Below are 27,711 nucleotides of genomic sequence, written 5' to 3'. Positions count from 1 at the left end.
CCCAACGAAGCAGCACGGTCAGACTCCGAGGAGGGGATCCTATCACTATGGTCAAACAATGCAGTCTCCCTACCAATGATTGTGGCTCCTTGTGCTTTAGACGGTCTGGCTGTGATCTAGAGAACTGAATGAATAGGGGCCAAGGCCTCCTCGATTGATAGTTTAAGATCCAACGTCAAGCAGTCAATAATTTTCGAAGTTCAGCCGCCAAGATTTTGCTGAACATTTTGAGCATTCGTGGAGTGGCTAAAGAAGCTGTGGTCACCATCTTATCTCCAGTTGGAACAGTGGAAGGTTTCAGAGTCTGTTTTTGAAATTCAGGCGGATATTATTTCCATCTTTGTCTCTCCTGGGCATCACAGAGATGAGGAACTTTCTCCAGATAATTTCAGCTTGTTTTTGGAAAGTTAAAAGACCCATGGTGCTGGGAAAAGGGGGAGAAAGGTCAGGTTTCTACCAAGAGCCACCTCGTGCGCATCTTCCCTTCACACTGCACCAACGGAAGTCCTCTTCCATTCTTTTGTTCACCTAGTCAGACACCAGGGAAGATTCATGATTGCACAGATCTTAAAATCAAAGTGTGTCAGTTTATCAAAGAAGCCATAATTACCAGAATGAATCTTCCCTGCTTCTAAGTAAAGCATCAGTCACCTGATGTCAAAAATATCCATCGACATGTGAACTGGCAAAATCTGTTCTTAGCCATAAACAATTGGTCAAGCAGCAAATCAACATAATTTAGAAACCCAAAAGCCGTACAACAGCAATACTGGTGCAAACAAGCAGCAGAGACCTGCATGAAGAAAATACTTGATCTCAGGTAGGTCAGGGATGTTACAATTGGCCTTGAAATCCAGTTTTTCTTTAAAATAGCAGAATGATTTGAGAGGAAGGAGAGAATAAGATTTATACACACAATAGTTACCTAATGAGCCCACTGAAAAAGTATGCCTGCAAGCATCATTAAAAGGAAAAGGCTCCTATTAGCTTCCACTATATCGGTCCTCCATACTAGAGTACTTTGCTAACATTAATTATGCAGACTCACGAAGAATAGCCACCCACTCAAAGCTCAGCTTCGAGGAGAAATCATTGGGAAAAAAAATAAAGGACCTGGCCCTTTGGACTCTGGATATTCACTTGGATATATGGAGGTTGAACAAAATGGAAAACCAAGTTCTGAACACCTAAAATTTGACATAGCAATACTTCTGTCATTTTAAGGCAATATTTAAATTAAACTTTTTATTTAAAAAATTTTAAGCTGGAAATCCAACTGAACGATCAGAAAAATAGCAACGTTAAAGTACAGAATAGAACAGAATGGCGCTCGTCTCAGGCTGGGGTTTAGTACATCATTGGCGGAGGATAAAGAGCACCTGAAAGATTTCTTTGAATGGGTGCTGGATTACCAGTGGAATATTTCTATTTAGTTCTACCCAAGAATGATCACTCGCTTACTGAGCATACTAAAGAAGTCAATCATTAAAAAATACAGAATAGAGAAATTAATACGAATATCCTTAATTTTCTTGAATTTAATGAACACTTCACAAATACTTTACACTTCCCAGTAGCCAAAGATGCTTTTTAGTATCTCGAAGTTTGGGGGAAAATGCTATCTTGTGTACCACACAACTCAAGTATGCCAATTTAACCATGTGTTTACCCTTGAACAAAGTCAAAAGTAACTTCTTCTGAATACAGGATTAATACACAAAAATCACTGACCTTACTTCAAGGCACCGGGCTAGATGCTGTTTTTGACAACTTAACGCATGTCGAAGTTCCTTGGCTCAGTTTCACTGATAGTTACCTCCACTCCAAATCATACTCCCACATCACTAAGAACAGACATGTTGGCCAAATCTCAAATATTTTACAACAAAATTCACTGCTCTTTAGCTTCAGACTACATAAAACTTCCCCATCTTTCATCCCAAAGGAACACAGGAAGCAGAACACACCAACCATCCAAACATTTCAATGATCAGCCCAACCCTTTGATTGATCAACATGCCATGTTGCATGCCTGAAGTAGGCATGCCTCTTTCTAGCTAGGTTATCTCTTCAGAAATAACGCAAACACAAGACAGTATATTATTTCATACCGAAGTTGAAAAACACTTGGGACTTCTCTGGTAATTTACTATGTGCTTGTGAGTAATATATTTTACAAGTTTTTAAAAAAAACTTGAGACATTAATCAGTTTGGGCACAGATTTCATTCATAGAACAAAGAAATCATCAAGGTATGGCAGAGTGGTCCTTGAATATGAAGATTATCTCATATTTGTGAATCATTAGTTCTTCTGGATCTAGGAAAAGGATGGGTGATGGAGTGTAACTGCTGAAATTAGTTAAATAAAATGGTAAAGAGGAATTTTAGTACATAAATAATAAGTTAAAAATAGAAAGATTGAAAGTATATCATGGAAGACAGTATAATTTTATATAAACCGGTTAGCAACTAATACAGACAAACTAATGCAAGACAATAGTACAGTTGCTGCCAAGTATAGAGTATGACTTAGGTTCAACTACTGTATATTTAAATTATATCTTTGTTCCCATCTCTCCATTTATCTTCTGTTGTGAATGTTGACTTTCTCAAAAGGACATCAGTTATCTTCCAGCATCACTTGGAGGGCACCACAAGCGGTTTTCATACAAGTGCACTTCAAGGAGGAGCCAGTGTACAGTAATCAGTGTTCAGGAAAATGCCCCTTCACTTGTCCAATGGAAACATCAAGTTACCCCTGATGGGGCCAGCAATACCAGCATAAACACTGGATCAAACCCGATTTACATGGCTTTAAATAAATTTTACTTCAGAACCATAAAAAATTCCCAATTGATCGGCTTTAAAAGTCACACTCTATACTACTGCAAGACTTTAATACAAAAAGACTTTGAAACAGGAAGCTAGCATAGCACATCAGCAAGTAATTAGCCTATAAAAAGTGACCGGTGTTAATCAAAAGTAAAATTTTTAAGCAAACTAGAGTTATAAGCTGCAGATAAGAACAAAAGGAAAGCTGAAGAGACTTGCCTGCAGAGGTCTGCATCACACATTCAGGTGCAACGGAAGGAGAAAGAAAGGATTCGTCTGAAAAACAAATACGACAGGACCTCAGCAGGGGCAAGCAATATAACTAAATTATATCAGATGGCCCAAACAAAATCCTTCAAATCCAGTGAACAAAATAAATTGAGTAACATTTTGATCTTAAATTTCAAGATTAGGGTGATTGCAGTTTTGCCCGAATACCAGCACAGGTCGCAGGGAAGCGAGCAACATCTACAATCCTTCACAAATTAACTCAATTTTTAATTAAAAGCAAATATATATTTTAAAATACATAATCACAATGTATCCTGAAGTCAGATTTATGTGCTGGTAGGTGGCAATGAAGATCAGGCATTTTTCCTGCTCAACTATCTAAATAAACTTCTCCTGGAAAGTGTGTGTGTGGGGGACAGACGTGGCTGTGAAACTTCTCAACAAAGTGGCCTTGCGACACTCCGTTTACAGACAAAGAATGAGCAGTGGGGACAAAGAATGCCAGAGGACATTAAGCACCACAGAACCAAACCCCTGCACCAGTTAATGCCTCCTGGATGAGAAGGAAAAGATTGGGGGAAGAGAAAGGAAGAAAGTTAGCAAAATGAAATTGAGGTTTTGCATTTCATGACAAAATGGCCCCTCAGAGTTTCCTACATTTTTTTTTTTAAAACCTCTTTTTGAATTTTCTACCTGCTTATTAAATCCAACTGTAAAAAATCACTCAGCTTACGAAAAAAAGTGCAAGCGAACCACAGCAGGTTAGGTGAGCAATATGCTAATCAAAAATGCTAAAACTGTATATACATTTCACAATACCCTGTCTGCATCAATGGTGCAGAGGTGGAGATGGTTGACAACTTCAAATTCCTTGGTGCGCACATCAACAATCTGCCCTGGTCCAGCCACATCGACACGACCAAGAAAGCACAACAGCAACTTTACTTCCTCAGGAAATTAAGGAAATTCAGCATGTCTACATTGACTCTTACCAACTTTTACAGGTGAACCATAGAAAGCATCCTATGTGGCTGCATCACAGCTTGGTATGGCAACTGCTCAGCCCAAGACCATAAGAAACCAGAGTCGTGAACACAGCCCAATCCATCACACAAACCAGCCTCCCATCCATTGACTCTACACTCTCGCTGCCTTGGAAAGCGGGCATCTTAATCAAAGTCCCATCCCATCCATGTTATTATCTCGTCCATCGGGCAGGAAATACAAAAGATTGAGGACACGCTCCTAACAGATTCAAAAACAGCTTCTTCCCTGCTGTTACACTCTCCACCCAAGTGAATATTTGTGGGACATTGCCTCAAGAATCCCCCCCAGATCATTGTCACACGAGTTTCCAAACTCCACTTCCAAAAACACGTTCCTCTCATAATTATGCTTTCCCTTAGTGGTTTGCATTCAGAAATCCAGTCGTTTACAAAATACTTTTTTTAACCCAAGCTTCTGCTCCACTTTTAACAGCGAACACATTCCAGGATTTTACACCAAACTCTTTCAGGATTCCCTCGTCTTGATGGTTGTACAGGCTGTTCACAATTGCTTTAACTTTCAATTCACAGACTGTATTAAAATGACATCAAATGTTTCATCTACCGCCTACCTCAAATCTAGTTACTGCAATGGTCTCGAACTCAGACCACTTTGTTTACTCTTCTTTAAATTCTTCTGAACAATACCTTGGTCTGTTTTCTTAACTGTAGGTGCCATACATTCTCTCTGTCCCAATTCCTTGTTATCCAGATTGTATCTTGTTCCTTAGGAGCTTGCACCTTTGCAACTTCCTTTGTCGTGTTCAGCTTCTCCTGGCAGAATTCAGAGCTGTTCACTGCCCAGTGTCCCTTCTCCACAGTTCTGACTTCCATTGAAAAGAACAAAGGAAATATCTCCCCTCTGCAAAGTGGCTTCCTGTTGCAGAGGACAGACTTAGTTCTATTTGCTCATCATGTCGTAATCCTCTAAGCACAACAGAGACAGTGCAAACTTAATCAACCCCGACACATACAAACACCTTTGACCAGCATGTAAACATCCCTTCCAGACACAAACATTAAAATTGTTCTTTACGAATGCTACAACCCTTTGCTCAGTTTCTTCCTATAGACAGGAAAATGACAGATCCTAACCCAGCCGCAGTCCCTTTTCAGTTATTGTTAGAATTTGGTTTCTTATTTTAATACAGATCCCATTGGTTTTGTTCCTTCCATTTATTGAAAAAAATCCATCTTGGCTTGCTAATAATGCCTCGCTATAAAACAAATGTACTTGCATCTCAAATATAATTGGTAGACTACAAAGTACTTTAGGATGCCTTAGAAATTAGTTCTCTTTTCTTTCAATCTCCAAAACACTGACACAGTCTTCCTTTCCATCATTCAGAAACTCCCATCTAACCCCTTATTTTAAGAGAGATTTTAACTAAGCTAGTTTTGACAATTTTTCAAAGCACTATGTATGGTAGTTAACAACTCTCCATCACTCTGGGACAGCTTAAAAGGTGTGTAAAAACTAGGAACTTTAGACCAGTCAGCTCATCAAGCTCCAAAATTAATTAGGTCAACCAACTTGGATTGCTGTGTCAGGCAGCTTTCACGGTGTTCTTTGAAAAATAATATATTATAAAGAATGCGCAGTACGTTGCGCATGCAGATTAAGTGCCACACAGGAGCATTGCTGGTGGAACGGCAGCCTTGTGTAAAGTTAATGATGCTTTTTCAGACTGAAGAAAAGTAAATGGCATTGCCCTCCAGTCAGTATTGGGACCACAGCTGTTCGATGCTTTTAATTTAAGAAATTGGCATGGGGGGGAACAATATAAACCCATCTGAAGAAACAGGAAGCCTGGTTAACTGTGAAAAGGATGCTTAAGCAACTTCAGGAGTCAGGTAAATACATTGGGCAAGAAATCTCAGACACAATTTAATGCGACAAAAGATAAATTACAGAGAAACATAGAAAAAATAGGAGGCCATTCTGCCCTTTTGAGCCTGCTCCGCCATTTATTGCGATCATGGCTGATCATCAAGTTCTTTACGCTGATCCCGCCTTCCCCCAACCCCCACTCCCATTTCCCTTTAGCCCCAAGAGCTATATCTAATTCCTTCTTGAAATTACACCTTTTGGCCTCAACTACTTACATTAATTCTGAATCTACCCTGTCTAATCCTGTTAGAATTTTGCAGGTTTCTAGGAGATCCCCCCCAAAGAGTATAATCCAAAACGACTTGGTCTCTCCTTGAAATGGCAGTCCCGCCATCCCAGGAATCAGCCTGGTAAACCTTTGCTGCACTCCCTCCATAGCAAGAATATCCTTCCTCAGATAAGGACACCAGAACTGCACACAATACTCCAGATGTGGCCTCAGCAATGCCCTGTACAATTACAGTAAAAGATCTCTATTCCTATACTCAAAACCTCTTCTTATGAAGGCCAACTTACCATTTGCCTTCTTTACTGCCTGTTGTACCTGTGCTCTTACTTTCAGCGACACGAAGATCTCGCTGAGTATCCATCTCTCAGTTTATACCCATTCAAATAATTATCTGCTTTCTTATTTTTGCTACCGAAGCGGATAACCTCACTTTCGTCCACAGCCACGCATGTGCCCACTCACTCAGCCTGTCCAAAACCTGAAGCATCTCTACATCCTCTTCACAGCTCACCTCCCACCCCCCACCCCTCTCCCTTCCCAACTTTGCATCATCTGCAAATTTGGAGATCTTACATTTAGTTTCCTCGCCCAAATCATTAATATACAATGTGAACGGTTGGGGGTCCTAGCACAGACCCCCCGAGGTACCCCATTAGTAGTCACTGCCTGCCAATCATAAAAAGACCCATTTATTCCAACATTTTGTTTCCTGTCTGCTAACCAGCTTTTTATCCATCAAGACACTGCCTGTAATCCCATGTACTTTACATATTAATCTGCTTTGTGAGACCTTGTCGAAAGCCTTCTAAAATTTTAAGTAAACTACATCCAGTGGTTCTCCTTTGTCAACTCTACTAGTTACATCTTCAAAGAATTTGAGTAAATTTGTCAAGCATGATTTCTCTTTCATAAATCCATGCTGACTTTGTCTAATTATACCACTGCTTTCCAAATGCTGTGCTATGAAACCCTTGATAACGGACTCCAGCAACCTCCCTATTACCGACGTTAGACTTACTGGCCTACAGTTCCCAGTTTTCTCTCTGCCTCCCTTTTTAAATAACGGGGTTACATTTGCTACCCTCCAATCTGTATGAACCATCCCAGAGTCCAAAGAACTTTGGGAAATTACACCAAATGGATCTGCTATTTCTCGGGCCACTTCTTTAAATACTCTGGGATGAAGATTAATCAGGCACTGGAGATTTGTCTGCCTTCAATCCCATTAATTTCCCCAAAACCATTTCTATACTAATATCTTTCAGCTCCTCACTAAAACTTGTGCTGCTCAGAACATCCGGTACATTATTCATGTCTTCCTTTGTGAAGACAGAAGCAGAGTACAAATGTAGTTCGTCAGCCATTTCTTTGTTCCGGTTATGAATTCCCCCGTTTCTGACTGGGCCTACATTAGTTTTTATTAATCTTTTTCTCTTTACATACCTGTAGAACCTTTTACAGTCAGTTTTTATGTTCCCCGCTAGTTTACTTTCAAATTGTATTTTCCCCTTCTTTAATCAATCCCTTGGCCTGCCTTTACTGAATTTTAAACTGTTCCCAATCCTCAGGTCTATTGCTTTTCCTTGCTAATTTCTATGCCTCTTCTTAGAATCTAATACTATCTCTAATTTCCCTTGTAAGCCATGATTTGGCCACAGTTCCCTTTCTACTCTTTCGCCAAATAGGAATAAACAACTTTTGGAGTGACCCGAGGCCGGAAACTCAGTTCCACAACCTCACTGCAGAGTTCCGCAACGGTTACCACTGCTGCCTCACCGCGCCGAGGACCCGGGTTCAATCCTGGGCCCTGAAGATGGTTGGACTTGACATGCGAGGAACTCTGTAGTGATTTAAAAAAATTTTTTTTTTTTTTTTTTTTTTTTAATAGAGTATCCAATTCTTTTTTCGCCAATTGAGGAGCAACTTAGCGTGGTCAATTCACCTGCCATGCACATATTTTTGGGTTGTGGGGGTGAGACCCACGCAGACAAGGGGAGAATGTGCAAACTCCACACGGACAGTGACCCGGGGCCGGGATCTAACCCAGGTCTTTGGTGCAGTGAGGCAGCAGTGCTAACCGCTGCGGAACTCTGCAGTGATGTCGTGGAACGGAGATAATTGACCTCAAACAACGACGACCATCTTCCTTTGTGCTCCATATGATTCCACCTCTAACATTGATCAGGAGCAGCAGTGGTCTTAACATTGATCCTTAGGGGCACCCAATATATATCGTCCTCCAGTCTGAAAAGCAAGTGTTCACAACTAATCTCAGTTTTTGGTCACTCAGCCAACTTCATATCCAGGCTGCCACTGTCCTTTGTGCCCTACGTATCCTAGGGTTTGTTGCCGGCAGGTCTGTTACATGGCCTTTTAAAATATTTTTTGAAGTCCATGTACCCCACATTAACCACATGACTCACCAACCTTCTCTATTACCTCATCGAAAAACTCAATCAAGTTAGTTAAACACAATGCCCTCTTAAATTTCTGCCAGCTATCGTTAATTTATCTATACATGTCCACGTGACTGTTAAGTTTGTTCCAAATCATCGTTCCTAAAACTTTCCGAACACTGCGCTAAACTTTCTGGTCTGCAGAGGCTGGGCTTAATGTGTACATCTTTACTGATCACCACCCCTGCATCTGAGGATTGGAAGATTATGCCTAACAACCCCACATTTTCCATTTTACTTCCCTCAACATCCTTGGGTACATGTCATTCAGCCCTGGTGTTTTATCAACATAGCCAAGCCCTAGCGTTTTATCTATATAGCCAGCCTATCGAATACCTCAATTTTTTTAGCCTAGCCGTGTCTCAACCACCACTTTTTGCCCAATGACTTATAGAGTCATAGAATTTACAGTGCAGAAGGAGACCATTTGGCCCATCGAGTCTGCACAGCCGTTGGAAAGAGCACCCTACTTAAGTCCACACCTCCACCCTAACCCGGTAACCCAGCAACCCCACCTAACTTTTTTTTGGACACCAATAAACCTTTTTTTGGACACCAAGGGTAATTTAGCATAGCTAATCAACCTAACCTGCACATCTTTGGACTGTGGGAGGATACCGGACCACTCAGGAGGAAACCCACGCAGACACAGGGAGAACGTGCAGACTCCGCACAGACAGCGACCCAAGCCAGGAATTGAACCTGGGACCCGGAGCTGTAAGTCAACAGTGCTAACCACTGTGCGACCATGCCATGATGCCTTCGGAGGGGCAGGAGGTGGAGGTAGCGATGGCAATGAATGCAGAGAAGGCGTTTGACCGGGTGGCATGTTCTTCTTTGGTAAATACAGATTCAAACACCCCAGCCAGACCACTGTTTCCATGCATAAATTCCCTTTGCGGTCATCAATTTGTCTCACTCCTCCTTTTAACTATTTATATTCCTAGGAAATACTTTTGGATTCCCTTTTGATGTTAGCTGCCAGTCTCCTTTCATTCTTTATTCCTCTTATTTCAGTTCCCCACTGAACTTCCTGCATTCAGCCCGGTTCTCAGTTGCAATACCTTCCGTATTATCAGTTCTTCTACTTGAAGTAGTTAAGACTGGAAGGATTTGAATACACAAGCTTTAAAAAACAAATGGATCATGTTTTCTTTTGTAAATAAGCACCAGCACCAAGAACTGTTCAGAGTAAAGTACTAAAGTGATGAACATAGGTGTCCAATGTTCAGGGTTCATTAAATTGGAGAGGGTGAAATTCGCCTTGAGAGGGCCGGTACAAGGGTTCTTTAGGCGGTGGCAACCGTTCATAGACTTTCTAGCAGAACGATAGACATTGGTCAATGGCAGCAGCAGCTCGGGGGGGCTTACTTTATTTTTATTTATGTTATTTACACTGGAGGATCTGAGGGGGTGTATACACCTGTTGTGTTAAGTCGGGGTGTTAATGTTAATTTCTTATTTGTACAGGGGGGAGGGTTTTGGGGGGGTTGCTTTTTTAGATTGTGTTTTGTACTTAACCCTGTTGGGTTCTTTTTTCTTTCTCATTTTGTTATTGATATTTTATGAAAACCTTTAATAAAAATTATTTAAAGAAAAAAAAAATGGGTGTCCAATGTTGGAACTCTTCCTTTTGAAGTTATTGCAAAGCCAAGGAGAGTACAGAAGAAAAAAAGATTTTATTTATCTAACACCCAGATGTCTCAAAATACAAAGTGTAGTAGTCACTGTTGTAATGGAAGAATTGTGACATCTAGTTACACACAACTCACAGCAATAACCAGATAATCTGTTTTTGTGATGCTAATTGAGGGATAAATATTAGCAAGGGCACCCCCACCCTTCTTTAAAATAGTGCAATGGGATATTTCATCTACACCAACAGACAAATTGAGCCTTAATTTAAGTTCTCATCAGAAACACATCATCTTCAAGCAATGCACCACTTCCTCAGTACTGCATTCAGCCTAAATGTTTGTGTTCAAGTCCTGTAGTGGGGGCTTGAACCCAGAACCTTATGACTCAGGAGAAAAGAATGTTATCAACTGAGCCAGGGCTGACAATATATTCGCTAAATACCAGAGATTACTTTCACGCAAGAGAATGTTGAAGAGAAAAGCGATGCTAAAACTTGAGATTTTAGATAAGGTACCATAAACAATAGAACATGGTAACTGGAGGACAAAGTAATAGTTTTTATTTTTGGGGTAGAATGCACTACCAAAAGTAGTGGGAGCAGAATCCACATGAATTATTCAAAAGGGAAGTTAATGAATGTAATTTCTTTTTTATTATGGAAAATTGAGGGGAACAGGATTCAGTGGATAGCTCTTTGCATGAACACAGGCACAATTCGTTGAACAGCCTCCTTCAGCGCATTAGAACTCTATGAAATGCTACGATTTCATCAGTGAAAATTAAAGTTGCCATAGCCCCAGAGGTTCCTCTCCCCTTTTTGAGAGAGAGCTGACTGGTGGAGATTTAACCCGAGTGTCACCGTACCTCAGGCGAGGAGCAGGGCCTTCATGGATAACCTCAGCCGGTGCAGGAATTGAACCCACGCTGCCGACACCACTCCGCATCATGAACCAGCCGCCCAGCCAACTGAGCTAGCCTACCCCATAAGTATCCAACAAATTCCATAAGTATCCAACAAAACTCCAAAAGACCACAGATCCTTGACCTATACAATCTAGTTTCAGCTAGACAGGAGCCAGTTTAAGTTTCAAAACAGTCCTGAAGAATTGGAAACTCAGTTTTACTACAAAAAAAAAAATCCAAGAGAAATTATTCTTTTGAATACGTTATAGATGGAAGAAGCCTTCCACAGCAATCAGGATTTTTTTTTTTTTTTTTTAAAGCAAAAAAAAAAAGAGAAATCTGAAGCACAACTTCTAAACAGCACGGATGGTCTCAATCAGTGTCACATGCAACACATTGGTGCTCTGTACCTCCATTTATTTAAATTTCAGTGTTGGTATTATGACTTTATCTACGAATTGTAGGTCACATCAAATCACAAAACTGAATTGCTGGTCTGCTGTTTCACATCCTTCATATTTTGAGAATTTACTCCTCCTCCCCCCAAACTTTTTTCACATTTATGCATATTAAATTGCCTGCCAGATGACTGCCCAGACCACAAACTAGTCTTCCTGAAATCCTCTGGAGATCATGCTGTGTATCAAGTCCCCAGTGTTTGCTTAATGCATTGATTCTTTTCACAGTGCATTTTAATCTCTCTGCAGACCTGATCACTGGGATTCTTCTACTGTCAGACAAGATGTATTGTCCCAAACATTTTCTGTCCATCAGCCAACTTCCTTAGACTTTACACCCATTTTTCTGAAAATCGCATTGTACTCTTGATTCACTATATTCTCTATCTATCCAATTTTGTCACTTCAGAAAAAAGTTTGTCAGGCATGACTTGCCTTTAACAATTTCATACAAACTACCCATGATTGACCATGCATTTTGAAATGCTAATTTAACTCTAATTAAAATAAAGAGTTTGTCTAATACAAATGTTAAACTAACTAGCTTGTTCCTTTCCCTCCTCTTCAGCAAGGATATAGATACTCTGTCTGACAGCACAATTTAGCTTATTTGAGGATTTAATAATTGTGCCAGAACCTCTACATTCTACAGCCTAGATTTCATGGCAGTTCTATTTTTCTAAATCAAATTCATTTTCGTAGGTCTCAAACAATTGTTCCATAACCTCCTCTGATACAATATTTAATACCTTTGACCTGCCTGCAGTCTGACTGTCTCAATTTTGTTTATTTTTATACATTTAGGGGCTGTTTAGCACAGGGCTAAATCGCTGGCTTTGAAAGCAGACCATGGCAGGCCAGCAGCACGGTTCAATTCCCGTAACAGCCTCCGAACAGGCGCCAGAATGTGGTGACTAGGGGCTTTTCACAGTAACTTCATTGAAGCCTACTTGTGACAATAAGCGATTTTCATTTTCATTTATGCAAGTTCTTATTAATTCCTTTTGTATTAGCTATTAACTTTGATTTATATTTCTTTCAGCCCTTTTCATCTCACTTTGCATAATCCTAATTATTTTCAGTATTGACAGCTTCACCTCTTGCCAAGTCTCCTTTTCAGTTTCCTCTCTGCAGTGTCATAAAGATTGGCAATACAATGGCCAAAATAGATTTGAGGCAGAACATGCCACATTTGAGTTTATGTTGTGGTATTCAATTAACTATCTGCTGTCTGAGCGATGGAGGTGGTGGGAAGTTTCTATGTTCCCAACCCTGAAGAGCAGAGGAGTTCAGGGCTCCAGCCAACATTTATCCGAAAACAGGTGACCTAGTCATTTGTTTGGTCATTCTTCGTGGAACATGCTGTCTGCAAGCTAGTCGCACATGTACTGCATTACAATAGTGAATATATGCCTCAGTATTTAACTGGCTGAAAAGCCGTTTGGAACATCCTGATGTCATGAAAGGCACGAACTGAAAGTCTTTCTGTCCCAAGCTAAGTTCTGTTTGTCCTTCACCCCAGTTCCTGCTGACCTTTGTCGGTCCAATGGAGCACAAGGTTGACTTTTGCTTCTTTCCTCCCGCAATCAAATCAACCCATAGATGACAGGTCACCTGGATATGGCAACATGAGGTACCCATCACTCACAAAATACCCTCAAACAAAACTTTTACGCAAGGAGGAAGATGTGGAGAATTGACAGAACAAATGGACAGAAGAAAATCTTTGAATATAAAACTGTTACATTCATTGTGTGTTTGGTGCAAACAGAAAAGCTTTGTTCTAGTAAGTTTTTGTTTTAACAGAACAATGGAGAGAAATACAGAGGTGCTCTTACAGAAATAAAGGTACAGTGTTTTGTGTTTCAAAATCAGTAATTAAATCATGCTCGAAATCAGTAGCTCCACATTATGCCCAATCATCAACGTGGCTATGCCTTGGCTTAAAGCATCATTTGTGGTGGCTGTTTAGTACCTAAAGATTTTTTCAGTTCACAAGATCCAGAGGGAAACATTAGACGGTAATATTCATCAATTTTCATTTCGCAGGAGACATTTCTACCAGTGATGCAAACATGAAAAGTTAAATTCTATTGCACAGATCTTCAAGTATTCTAGGTTTCATTAAAAGAAAATGTACAAACATTCTCCCTGTGTTTGCATGGTTTTCGTCCCCACAACCCAAAGATGTGCAGGATAGGTGGATTGGCCATGCTAAATTGCCCCTTAATTGGAAAAAATGTACTTAAGTACTCTAAATTTATTTTTAAAAAGAAAATGTACAATACAAATGTTTTTAAAAAATTTACGGTCATGATGTGGAGAAGTTTAAAAAAGGTAATAGCAAAGAAAGAATGAACAAATAAGTTTGGATAATAGGGTTCAAAAAAAATAAACTGTGTTGATTGATTTCTTTAAAATACAAATTAAGTTGTTTTTGTACCACATAAATAGCTATCTGCCTGCCCCACCCCAAACAAACAAACAATCACCGATTAGCAAAATTGATGATTGTAATTAACATTTATTTGAAAGAATTAAGTATTTAAAACACCAATCAATTTTAATCAAAATGGGCATCCAATCATGATCTTAGGCCAATTCTACTAGATACGACAGCTCATTACCTTTTAGATCTAGCTTCGGCTCTAGGAAAGTATAACAGAGCAGAGTAGGAAAGAAAAAGTGTCAGTTCCAAACCATACCAAAAGCTAAATATATTCAGAAAATAAATGTGCTAAGTCACCTCCACTACTCCTTAGCAAGCTCTAAATGCTAACCAAAAACTCTCTCCTGAATTATGTTTTGGATTTATCAGTGACCATCTTTTGATTCTGACTCATATCTTTGGTATCCACAAGGGGAAGTATCTGTTTCTGACTCATCTTTGGTTTCCACAAAGGAAAGTAGCTTTTCTACATGAACCCGATTAAATCCTCACACACTTATAGACCTCTATCAGGAGCAGGCAAAAGGAGGACCCAGAAGCAGTCAGCACCGACAAGAGCTATCCAATCCAGTCCCGTCTGTGGCTCCACAGCAGTGTGGCTACATTCGGAGAGAAATTAAAGTGTGATATCACAGAACAAATAACTACGTGGTTGGTGAAAATTAATTTCCAAACTTGTGATACCACCTAGAAGGACCCAGGCAGCAGATACAAGGGAAATCCACCACCTCTGAAGTTCCCCTCCGAGTCACATCCTGACTTGTTGGAACTATATTGCTGTTCCTTCACTGTTACTGGGTCAAAATCGCAGAAATCCCTCCCGAACACTGTGGGTGTTCCCACAACATACAGGCTCAGTTCAAAAAAACTGCACAGAACATTCTCAAGGGCAATAAATGTTGGCCTATCCAGCAACACCCAAATCCATGAAATACATTTTTTTTAAATTCTGCTCAATTATATTAAAAACACCTACAATTTATTAGCAATTGTAAGATTTTATTAACAGGCAAGGTGCACAGGCAGTATTAAAGGTTATTTGGGTTATAAGAAAAATAAATTAACACAATGATGGCACGTCAGGTGGTGTGTTTCAACAGCAAAATGTGGGAGTTCCTGGATGCCAGTGAGATCCATATCTGCAGTCGGTGACTGAAACTTTAGGAGCTTCACAGTCTTCAGATGGAGGCCGAGCTGCAGACACCGCGATGCATCAGGAAGAGAACCAGGAGGCAGTCACATATCTTTGAATAAAATCTTCTGATTTGGTCAGTGGCCAGGGACAGGAGGTGTAACTGCGGATGAGGCAGGTTTGGGACCCAGAACGTTGAAGTGGATGAGACCCAGCCTTTGCAATTGTCCAACAGGTACAAGGTGACTGCAGGACAGATGAGCAAACTGGCCATGGCACTGTGGCACAGGAAGCCATTCTAGTGGGAGGAGTTAAAAGAAATTAGTGGTAGTTGTGGACAGTATAGTTTGTGTCCAAACCCAAGAGCACATCAACAGAGAAGTATGGTTTTAATCTACATATAGATTGGATGAATCAGATTGGCAACGGTAACCTGGATGGTGAATTAGTGGGTTTTCGGAACAGTTTCTTAGAGCAGCACGTTCTAGCACCAGAGGTCAGGTTCTACCAAATCTAGTAATGTGCGATGAGATAGAATTAATTCATTACCTCATAGTGAAGGTGTTTCTATATAGCAGTGATCCTAATATGATTGAATTCACATTCAGTTTGAGTGCAAGAAGAGTGGATCCAAGACGCGTGTTTTAAACTTAAATAATGGTAATTATGTGGCCATGAAGAGAGCTGACTAAAGTGAACTGGAAAATTAGGTCAAAGATGCAGTGGCAGACATTTAAAGAGTATATCACAATACTAAGAAAAGGTACATTCCAGGAAGGACACACTATCGGTGACTAACTGAGGAAGTTAAAGATGCTATCAAATTGAAAGAAAAAGAACATAATTCCGCAAAGATTAGTGGCAATTGAGAAATTCTGATTTGCGAGAGGCAAGGCAAAAAAAAACCAGCACAGTAACATCAGTAGGGTGACAACAAACATACAAACCAGATTGTAGAAACGCTGACTTGCAGGGTAGGCAGCCAAGCACTGGCAGATGAAAACTGATGTTTGACCAGCGGCAAGCATCTTGGGTTAAATGAGACAAGCAGAGTGTCATGTGAGAGTACCTTTAAGAAATGGATGTTTAAGCAATGTACCTTTAAGAAATGAAACTGATCATATTACTGAAGGGATGTCAGAGGGTGGGGGGAGCTGAGCTCACTTATGCTTTTTGAGTTTCAGTTTGAGAGCGCAGCTGGGAGTGTCTGGGTGTTTTGCTCTGAGCTGCATGAAGAAACACAGCTGGTCTGTTGATTTTTGCAATCCAAAGACTATAAATATGTTGAATGTAACCCAATGTGCTCCTATTTTTGAAGGTTTGAAGTATTTTGGATGTTTTAAGGAACAGTTTGAAGGATTATTTAGTGTTGTAGTCTTTTGGGGTTATCTTTGAAGTAATGGGTGTTAAGATATTCAATGTTTGTTTTTAAAAGGTTAACTTGAGTTCATAGAATAAACATAGTTTAGTTTTAAAAACCACTTGTCCATTTCTGCTGTATCACACCTGGAGAGTACGCCGTGTGCTTCCCACACCACAATCTATTAAAAGTTGTGGGTCGGTTGAACTCCATGAAACACTTTGGGGTCTGTAAACCCGGACCCATAACAAGAGTGAAGTCAATAGTACATGCCCTTCTAGCAGTCTTAAAGATGGTGGTTAGAGGGGAGAAGTAGAGCAACAGATCAAAAGCACTGGCAGTGCATGAAACAACAGAGGGCTCAAAAGCAGGATGTCACCTCAGATACTAGCCTAAAGCACCAAGTAGAACAGGATTTTTCAAAGTTTAGGCGTGACCGCAGGTGGGTCGCGGAGTGATCAGTGGCACTCCTGCAGTGTACCAATTGTGGGTGAAGCATCCAACCGCTGCTATCGCCATTTTGTTTTGAGAATAGTGGCCACTGCCGCCTGCTCAATGAGAACAAAAGGAGGCTATGTGCAGTCTTCTAGCCAGAGGTGGCAGCAGTGAGCAGGTCATGCACCCTACACGTACACTTGACGTCAAATGCCCTCCTGTGCATGTTCTTGGCACCAAATCACAGAGTTTCTTCCATTTTCGAGCTGCTGGCAAGCAAGGCAAGAGGCTTGTGACAGTGAATAGATTTTATTCAAGGGACAGCCAGAGACATAAATAGGCAGTGTTCACTTGATAGGACCTCTGGAGAGAGCTGCCCTGAAGAGTTCAGGGCTGGGCTGGACAGGGCTAGTGTTAGCTTGTACAAAACTCCAGGGCCTTGGTGAACAGCCTACAAAGAAGAAACTCAACTCGGCAAAAAAAGCAGTATGAAGATCGTTTCTCGAGATATGCTTATGTCAATTGTGCCAATGCAAAGCCCATGTGTGGTAGACAAGTACTGGCAAATGAGAGATGTTTCAAATTTTGAAAGAGAAGTGAGGGGTCAAAAATCCCTTTTGAGGTTGAGATCCCAGAGTCAGTTATTAATTTCCAGCAGACTCCAAATGAAAAGACTACACCGCTGTACCTTGCCTGTGACAGCACACTAAAACACACAAGTCCAGGAGGCTGTCAGCATTCTACAGTAGCAAGTCTCAGGAGTATCCAGTGCTGAGTAAAATTATTTTGTCGCCATTGCCCTTCATGGCGACCAAGATATGCGAAGTTGGATTTTCCGTTCTCACAAATATGAAGATGGCACAAAGGAATTGGCTGAAGTCTGCACCCGACATGTGCATTGCACTCTCCTCCTGTGAGCCTGATTGGAGTGAGATCATGAGGACCAAACAGGCTGCCCTTTCGCAATAAAGGTAAGCAAATGTGGCGTGTCGCAAAGATTGGCCGGCATGGGTCACAAAAGGGTGGCAGGTTGGCAAAGTGGGTCCCGGGGAAAAAAGGTTGAAAAACCCTGAAGTAGAAGACATCATGGGGGTCGTAAAAAAGCAGGGGATAAAAAAATCTACAACAGCGGTGGCCAAACCTTGGCACCTGAGCCATATGCAACTTTAAGAGTGTGCCTTATTCCTTGTGCTGTGAAACCTTGACATTGGAGGCAGGTAAACAGCCAGGTATAACTTCGGCCACAAACAGCTTCAAAGAGGGAGGACAAACTGTAGCATTGGGAGGATTAGAAACAAGTTCAAGGATTAATTTCCAATAATCTTGAATTTTCTCTGCTGTTCAGTGAGTCCATGACTGCTTCAGTCTCCACCCAGTACCATCATGTGATTCCTTTTGTAATTTCCCCGCCAGATAGGTACAGGTCCGCATGACCATTCCAGGACTATTTTAGAGTAACTTCTCTTGCTCCATTTTTTAAAAAATATATTTTATTCAAGATTTTTTGGCCAAACATAACAGTACATAGTTTTTCTTTTAAACAACAATAAAGCAATATAAATAACAGTGGCCAGTTTTAAACAAGTAAATAAATAATATATAAACAGAAACAAAAACAAAACTAAATGGCAACTGCCTTGTCAAAAATAGTTACTCTCCAAAAATACAATCCAACAGTCCAATATATATATACAATGACATCCCTAAGAGCCCGCCCAGATCCTCCCCCCCCCCCCGGGTTGCTGCTGTTGTCTTTCTTTCTTTTCATTCCCTCTATCGTTCTGTGAAGTAGTTGACGAACGGTTGCCACCGCCTGGTGAACCCTTGAGCCGAACCCCTTAATACGAACTTGATCCGTTCTAACTTTATAAACCCTGCCATGTCGTTTATCCAGGTCTCCACGCCTGGGGGTTTGGCTTCCTTCCACATAAGCAATATCCTGCGACGGGCTACTAGGGACGCAAAGGCCAAAACATCAGCCTCTCTCGCCTCCTGCACTCCTGGCTCTTCTGCAACCCAGAATATAGCCAACCCCCAGCTTGGCTCGACCCGGACCCCCACCACCTTCGAAAGCACCTTCGCCACCCCCACCCAGAACCCCTGTAATGTCGGACATGACCAGAACATGTGGGTGTGATTCGCTGGGCTTCTCGAGCATCTCCCACACCTATCCTCTACCCCGAAAAATTTACTGAGCCGTGCTCCAGTCATATGCGCCCTGTGTAGAACCTTGAATTGTATCAGGCTTAGCCTGGCACACGAGGACGACGAGTTTACCCTACGTAGGGCATCGGCCCACAGCCCCTCCTCAATCTCCTCCCCCAGCTCTTCTTCCCATTTCCCTTTCAGCTCATCGACCATGATCTCCCCCTCGTCCCTCATTTCCCTGTATATGTCCGACACCCTACCATCCCCCACCCATGTCTCTGAGATCACTCTATCCTGCACCTCCTGCGTCGGGAGCTGCGGGAATTCCCTCACCTGTTGCCTCGCAAAAGCCCTCAGTTGCATACACCGAAATGCATTCCCTTGGGGCAACCCATATTTTTCCGTCAGCGCTCCCAGACTCGCAAACGTCCCATCTACGAACAGATCTCTCAATTATACTACCCCAGCTCTTTGCCATGCTCCAAATCCCCCATCCATTCTCCCCGGAACAAACCTATGGTTATTTCTTATAGGGGACCGCACCGAGGCTCCCATCCTTCCCCCATGCCGTCTCCACTGTCCCAAATTTTTAATGTTGCCACCACCACCGGGCTTGTAGTGTATTTCTTCGGTGAGAACGGCAACGGTGCCGTCACCATTGCTTGTAAGCTGGTCCCCTTGCAGGACGCCCTCTCCAATCTCTTCCACGCCGCTCCCTCCCCTTCTCCCATCCAGTTACACACCATTGAAATATTGGCGGCCCAGTAATAATCATTTAGGCTCGGTAGTGCCAACCCCCCCCTATCCCTACTACGCTGCAAGAACCCCCTCCTCACTCTCGGGGTCTTCTCGGCCCACACAAAACTCAATGCTTTTCTCAATTCTCTTAAAAAAAGCCTTTGTGACCAACACCGGGAGGCACTGAAACACAAAGAGGAATCTCGGGAGAACCACCATTTTAACCGCCTGCACCCTACCCGCCAGTGACAGGGACACCATGTCCCATCTCTTGAAGTCCTCCTCCATCTGTTCCACCAATCGTGTTAAATTAAGCCGGTGCAAGGTTCCCCAATTCTTGGCTATCTGAATCCCCAAGTATCGGAAGTCTCTTGTTACCTTCCTCAGCGGTAAATCCTCTATTTCCCTGCTTTGCTCCCCCGGATGCACCACAAACAACTCACTTTTCCCCATGTTCAATTTATACCCCGAAAAATCCCCAAACTCCAAGTATCCGCATTATCTCTGGCATCCCCTCCACCGGGTCCGCCACATACAACAACAAATCATCCGCATAGAGATACCCGGTGTTCTTCTCCTCCCCTAAACACTCCCCTCCACTTCCTGGAACCCCTCAGTGCCATGGCCAGGGGCTCAATCGCCAGTGCAAACAATAACGGAGACAGGGGACATCCCTGCCTCGTCCCTCTGTAAAGCCGGAAATAATCAGACCCCCATCCATTCGTAACCACACTCGCCATCGGTGCCCTATACAGCAGCTGTACCCATCCGATATATCCATCTCCGAAGCCAAATCTCCTCAGCACCTCCCACAGATAACCCCACTCTATCAAATGCTTTCTCGGCATCCATCGCCACCACTATCTCCGCTTCCCCCTCTGGCGGGGGCATCATCATTACCCCTAGCAACCTCCGTATGTTCGTGTTCAGCTGTCTCCCCTTCACAAACCCAGTCTGGTCCTCATGTACCACCCCCGGGACACAGTCCTCTATCCTCGTCGCCATTACCTTGGCCAGAATCTTAGCATCCACATTTAAAAGAGAAATGGGCCTATAGGACCCGCATTGCAACGGGTCTTTTTCCTTCTTTAGGAGGAGCGATATCTTTGCCTCTGACATAGTCGGGGGCAACTGCCCCCTTTCCCTAGCCTCATTAAAGGTTCTCGTCAGAAGAGGGGCCAGCAAGTCCATATACTTCCTATTAAATTCCACCGGGAATCCGTCTGGTCCCGGGGCCTTCCCCGCCTGCGTGCTCCCAATCCCTTTCACTACCTCCTCCATCTCAATCTGTGCTCCCAGTCCCGTCCTCTCCTGCTCCTCCACCTTAGGGAATTCCAGCTGATCCAAAAAGCACATCATTCTCTCCTTCCCTTCCGGGGGCTGAGCTTTATATAATCTTTCGTAGAATACCATGAACACCCCATTTACTCCCTCCTCGTCTCTCACCCCCCCCCTATCTCCCTCGCTGCTCCCCTCTTCCTCAGTTGGTGGGCCAACAACCGGCTCGCCTTCTCTCCATATTCATACTGTACACCTTGTGCCTCTGCATTACCCGTAGTCAACAAGTCAAATTGTACATGTAGCCTTTGCCTTTCCCTGTACAGTCCCTCCTCCGGTGCCTCCGCATATTGTCTGTCCACCCTCAAAAGTTCTTTCAGCAACCGCTCCCTTTCCCTATCCTCCTGCTTTCCTTTATGTGCCCTAATAGATATCAGCTCCCCTCTAACCTCTGCCTTCAACGCCTCCCAGACCACTCCCACCTGAACCTCCCCATTGTCGTTGAGCTCCAAGTACCTTTCAATACACCCCCTCACCCTTAAACATATCCCCTCATCTGCCAATAGTCCCATGTCCATTCTCCAGGGCGGGTGCTGTTCTTTTTCCTCCCCTATCTCCAGGTCCACCCAATGTGGAGCGTGGTCCGAGATAGCTATTGCCGTGTACTCCGTCCCTGTCACCTTCGGGATCAGCGCCCATCCCAATACAAAAAAGTCTATCTGTGAATATACTTTATGGACACAGGAGAAAAACGAGAACTCCTTACTCCTAGGCCTGCTAAATCTCCAGGGGTCTACTCCTCCCATCTGCTCCATAAAGTCCTTGAGCACCCTAGCTGCAGCCGGCCTCCTCCCGGTCCTGGACCGCGATCTGTCCAGCCCTGGGTCCAGCACCGTATTAAAGTCTCCCCCCCATTACCAACTTTCCCGCCTCTAGGTCCGGGATACGTCCCAACATTCGCCTCATAAAATTGGCATCATCCCAGTTCGGGGCATATACGTTCACTAGAACCACCGCCTCCCCTTGCAATCTGCCACTCACCATCACGTATCTACCCCCGCTATCCGCCACTATGGTCTTTGCCTCAAACAGTACCCGTTTCCCCACTAATATAGCCACCCCCCTGTTCTTTGCGTCTAACCCAGAATGAAACACCTGCCCCACCCATCCTTTGCTTAGTCTGACCTGGTCCATCAGTTTCAAATGCGTCTCCTGCAACATAACCACATCTGCCTTTAATTTCTTTAGGTGTGCGAGTACCCGTGCCCTTTTAATATCGGCCCGTTCAGCCCTCTCACGTTCCATGTGATCAGCCGGGTTGGGGGGCTCTTTACCCCCCCCCCGTTGTCGACTAGCCATCCCCTTTTTTAATCCAGCTCCCCACCCGATTCCCACGTAGCCGTATCTCCCCCCGACGGCGCCCTCCCGCCTCGACCACCCCACCCCGTACCAGCTCCCCCTTCTCCCCAGCAGCAGCAACCCAGTTAATCCCTCCCCCCCTCCAGATCCTCTTCTAGCGTAATTGCACCCCCCATGTTGCTCCCAGAAGTCAGCAAACTCTGGCTGACCTCGGCATCCCCCCGTGACCTCGGCCCCCTCCTTCCTGCTTCCCTGTTCCCGCCATGATTACCATAGTACGGGAACAAAGCCCGCGTTTCCCACTTGGCCCCACCCCTAATGGCCGGCGCCCACAATTCCTTATCCTTCCCCCCCCCCCCCCCCCACGGGGAAGAGAGAAAAGTTTCAGGGTCGCAAGATTAACAACTTGAGAAATCATCCCTTCCCCCTTTCCCTCCCCCTCCCCTTCACCCCACGTAATCACACCACCACTTTGTCCCAAACGTTCTTTTTCTGGCCCGCCTATTCCAGCTGCTCCTCCACAATAAATGTCCACGCCTCTTCTGCCGTCTCAAAGTAGTGGTGCTTCCCTTGGTGTGTGACCCACAGTCTTGCCGGTTGCAGCATTCCAAATTTGACCTTCCTTTTGTGAAGCACCGCCTTGGCCCGACTGAAACTCGCCCTCCTTCGCACTCCAATCTTGATATACGCGGATCACCGTGTTCTCCCACCTACTGTTCCGAGTTTTCTTCGCCCATCTGAGGACCATCTCTCTGTCCTTATATCGGAGAAATCTCACCACTATGGCTCGAGGTATTTCTCCAGCCCTCGGTCTTCGCGTCATAACTCGCTAAGCTCCCTCCACCTCCAATGGGCCCGTCGGAGCCTCCGATCCCATTAACGAGTGAAGCATCGTGCTCACATATGCCCCGACGTCCGCTCCCTCCGCACCTTCGGGAAGACCAAGAATCCTTAAATTCTTCCTCCTCGCATTATTCTCCAACACCTCCAGCCTTTCCACACACCTTTTGTGTTGTGCCTCATGCATCTCTGTCTTCACCACCAGGCCCTGTATTTTGTCTTCATTATCAGCGGCCTTTGCCTTCACGACCCGAAGCTCCTGCTCCTGGGTCTTTTGTTCCTCCTTTAGCCCTTCAATCGCCTGTAATATTGGGGCCAGCAGCTCCTTCTTCATCTCCTTTTTAAGTTCTTCCACACAGCGCCGCAGGAACTCTTGTTGGTCAGGGCCCCATACTAGACGGCCACCTTCCGACGCCATCTTGCTTTGTGCTTGCTTTCCTTGCCGCTGCTCTAAAGGATCCTCCGCAATCCGGCCACTTTCCTCTCCTTTTTCCATCTGTGTCCAGGGAGAATTCCCTTCTGGTTTACCGCACAGTGTTTTTAGCCGTTAAAATTGCCGTTGGGGCTCCTATTAAGAGCCCAAAAGTCCGTTCCACCGGGAGCTGCCGAAACGTGCGACTTAGCTGGTCATCGCCGCACCCGGAAGTCCCCTCTCTTCCCACCCGCTTGCTGCTGACTTGCGGCCTCTCTCCCCATCTTGTATCCATAATGGAGACCTCTAGCAGTGATTAGTCCTAATAAATAAGTATCACCTTACTTAAAGGATATATAATGGATTTACAAGCTAGAATTTAATTTAAGCAAACATACTAATTAAATACAGGTAAAATATAACAATTAATTCAAACTTAAACCGTGATAGGTATACTTTATGGTTACGTACGTTCATAGAAAGCTGTAAGATATATACATACATTAGTAAATATTCGTGCATACATATACTTTTATCCCATCCTTAAAGTTACACAGCCAAGGTGCAGTGTGGACAGGGCAAAACCGTACTCCAAAACCCAATTCAAATTGAAGCCAATTCATGGTCTCCACAAGAGACATACAAGAGCCAAGCTGACAAGAAAAGGCATTACACCCGATCTTGGGTTTGGAGCAATGTATACATATATTTTAACACAATGTGTTTACATTTTAACTATATTTCCTCAAAATAATGTGTGCAATAGTAATAAATGTGTCTGAAAGGTTGTCCATGTTTTGTGGCCCTTAAATGTTAGTTTACCATATATTACTCTTCACTACATTAGGTCACCCCTGGTCTATAAGCTTTCAGTATAAAATATTTTCAATGGATTAGCGAGGAGTCAGCAACACCAGATCAGCACCAGTGGTTCAACTTCAGAATCATTCAGTACAAAAGGTTGCAAACCAAGCCACTGGTGGAAAGGTACATCAGCATGGCATGTCTAAATTATAATTTACTCACTTATTAATCAAAGGAACTTTACATATAACTAATTGCAAGATGGATTTAACTATTCAGACTATTGAATTGCGACTTAAAGGGACAAGCGGGAGGGGCAGTTAAACATAACACCTCAATATACAAGAGCTAACAAGAGATTTGCTAGCCATTAGTCATGACGCCCACCCTCCAACTTTTGGCAAGCTCTGGCGCTGCTACCTCCCAAACTGCAAAATTATCCAACTTTCCACTTTAGTTCCTCGTCTTCTGACTAAACTGTTAATGGGTGAAGGGTGACGGACTTGAAAGTGTTGAATTTCTAGTTTGATTTATATTTGTACAAGTTTCAAATCAAAGTTTTAAAAACCCAGTGTTGCCTACTTAAAATCATAGAATCCCTACTGTGCAGACCATTCGGCCCATTGCACCGAACCTCTGAAAGAGCATCCAACCTAGGCCCTCTCCCTATCCCCATAACACCACCTAATCTGCACAACTGTGGATACTGAAGGGCAATTTTATCATGGCCAATCCACCTAACTTGCACATCTTTGGACTGTGGGATGAAACAGGAATACACGGAGAAACCCCCCACACGCACGGCTAGAATGTGCAAACTCCAGTCACCCTACTGGGTCGGTGGCACTGTGAGGCTGCATTACTAACGACTGAGCCACCCAAAAGATGTGTTACTTGACAGAGATTTTCTCCTGGTGCTTACAAAAGATTAATAATTTTATTCGGAACCAATTTTCAAGCTCAATTTCGCAATGTGGCACTGAGAAAACGCCATCCAGCACTTTGGTTATTTAGTCAGTGGGAGTCGCTGCTCCCAGTCCGTTTCCTGATAAATCGAGATCCGAAACAAAACTGGTGACTCAAATACTTCGGCAGCTCACAGCGACCATGCGAATAATCTACTCCTTTGCCACATTTCAATAACTGGGAAGAACCAGTCTGCAGGCAAAGCGAGTGGTCCTGAGGATTGCCATGGGAGGAAGAGGACAATCAATGTGCATGGCTGAAGCCGAGGCGCGTCAAGTGCCACAAGCCCCCCCCTCCCCCTCCGCAGTCGTTTGTGGAGATGCCGCCGGGTCCGCTTTCTGATTGGTCAGAGTGACTGTCAATCAACCGGGAGGTCGCCGTCAATGAGGAGGAAACCGAGGCGCCTGGCGGCCGGCCATGGCTCATTTCCTTTTCCCACATTGTCTGCCCAACGACCCAACACATTATCACGATTTTAAACTTTATAGATTACATTCACCACAACCCCCCGACGGCTTTAAACAATCGGAAGGCGGCCACTCCTCCCGTCGTGCCTGGCCTTTGTAAATGCTCGCCCGCCAGTATCCTCATAACACCGCAAATTCATTCCCCTTTCTAAATTAGTGAATCTGATTCCAGCACGTATTGCAAATCAAAAGGCACTGAGTTGAAAAATCGCCATTCTCCTTTCGCCGATTACTTAAAGCTATGCGATTTAAATACAACAACAAAATACACAATAAATCGATCTGCGTGCTCCTTGCTGGCGAAAAGGTGCGAATTCCAGCTGAAAACACAAAAATGTCTGCTCCTTTCTGCAATGTCCCAACTTAAATGAGGTGGCTTTTTGGAGCCTCATCTTCGGAGTGCTCCAAGTTAAGGAGCCGGGGGCGGCTGGCAATCTTAACACTTACCGGTTGACTCTGGTCGTGTCTTAACGGACCCGGTGGCTGCAACAGCCGCCGAATCTGAACTGGAATCCGGTTCGGGTCGGCTTCTGGCGGGCACAGGCGGAGGAGTCACGAAACCATCATCGCCGATGTCGGTGTTTCGTGCCGGTTCGAAGACGCTGTGAGCCGGCAATATGGGTGCGTCGCCAGCCGCAGGCTTGAGAGGAATCAAATCGTCCTCCACATCCTCCTGGGAAGAACTCTGAACAATGTCGTCTAAACGAACCGAGGTCGAAACAAGGGGGGGTTGCCATTCCTCTGTCATGATTCTGACAGTTCGTTTAAAATCTTGGGACTTTATTCTGGGAAGAAATTTAACTATTCGCTTTCAGCTACTGTGTGGGCTCTCAACGCAGAAGTGTCGCTAATGCCTGTTTGAACGGTTGAGAAGTGCGCCACCAGACAGAGGCGGGTATTATCGAGTAAGGAAGCAGGAGACAAGCCCTCCCTCCGTACTCCCCCTGTGCAGTGATTAGAATATTAGAAAATGGCGGCGCGATGATTCACTCAAACCTGAAGACGCCTCCTCCGAAGACAACTAAACCTTGTGGAGACGAATGAAGTGAATGATGCCGCCTCCAGCCAATAGGCGGAGCGGGCGTCCACCAAGCGTGGCGCCACTGGGTGATTCCAGACCAATGAAAGCCAAGCGTTTTGAAATTGTGATCTGATTGGTCAGCCCGGTAACTATTGTCTGCCCGCCTTAATCTTGCGCCGTAATTGAAGGGGATTATTTTTCTCCGCAGTTGATTTCAGGTGCAAAGAGATTATCAGATGCTCAAAATCGGCTCAAATCATTCATAGAGAGCTAGAGTTCAGCGAGGATTCAGAATAAAAGCAACATCAGAACTTTCAAACAGACACCGAGACCCAGCTTGGCTGGTGGTGAGAAAGGCGCACCCCACCCCCACCCCAGATCCTTCATGTGCCCCCAAGGTTTCTGCACCCTGGATACAGACGGGGAAGAGACATGGTCTCACAGAGTGTGCCTTTGCACAGACGGTCTGCAGTGAGATGCAGGGGTTTTTGCCGAGGTTCATCCCGAGAAGGCTGTTCCCAGGGATGCACACCGAGACAAACACCAACTGCTGCTGGAGGATCATCAACTCGGTGAAAGACGCTTTTTCGTCTTCCCGAAACTTGTTGATCTTCCAG

General features: G+C 43.9%; 1 protein-coding gene across 1 annotated transcript in view; it reads right to left on the bottom strand.

The window, feature by feature from the left end:
• The window catches only part of LOC140424319 (uncharacterized), a 135,319-nt gene extending 108,243 nt beyond the window's left edge, over nt 1–27,076 (bottom strand). Inside the window, exons 1-2 of the mRNA XM_072507855.1 lie at nt 26,521–27,076; nt 3,053–3,109 (exon numbers count right to left, since the gene is read on the bottom strand). Of these exons, the coding sequence (XP_072363956.1) occupies nt 3,053–3,109; nt 26,521–26,821 (358 nt within the window). The 5' untranslated portion in view covers nt 26,822–27,076. The remainder of the gene's footprint in view (nt 1–3,052; nt 3,110–26,520) is intronic.
• Nucleotides 27,077–27,711: the final 635 nt, after the last annotated feature.

Source organism: Scyliorhinus torazame, chromosome 1 (assembly GCF_047496885.1).
Source record: "Scyliorhinus torazame isolate Kashiwa2021f chromosome 1, sScyTor2.1, whole genome shotgun sequence".
Classification (NCBI taxonomy): Eukaryota; Metazoa; Chordata; class Chondrichthyes; order Carcharhiniformes; family Scyliorhinidae; genus Scyliorhinus; species Scyliorhinus torazame.
The sequence above is the reverse complement of the archived record's forward strand: the minus strand, read 5'-3'. Positions and strand labels throughout refer to the sequence as shown.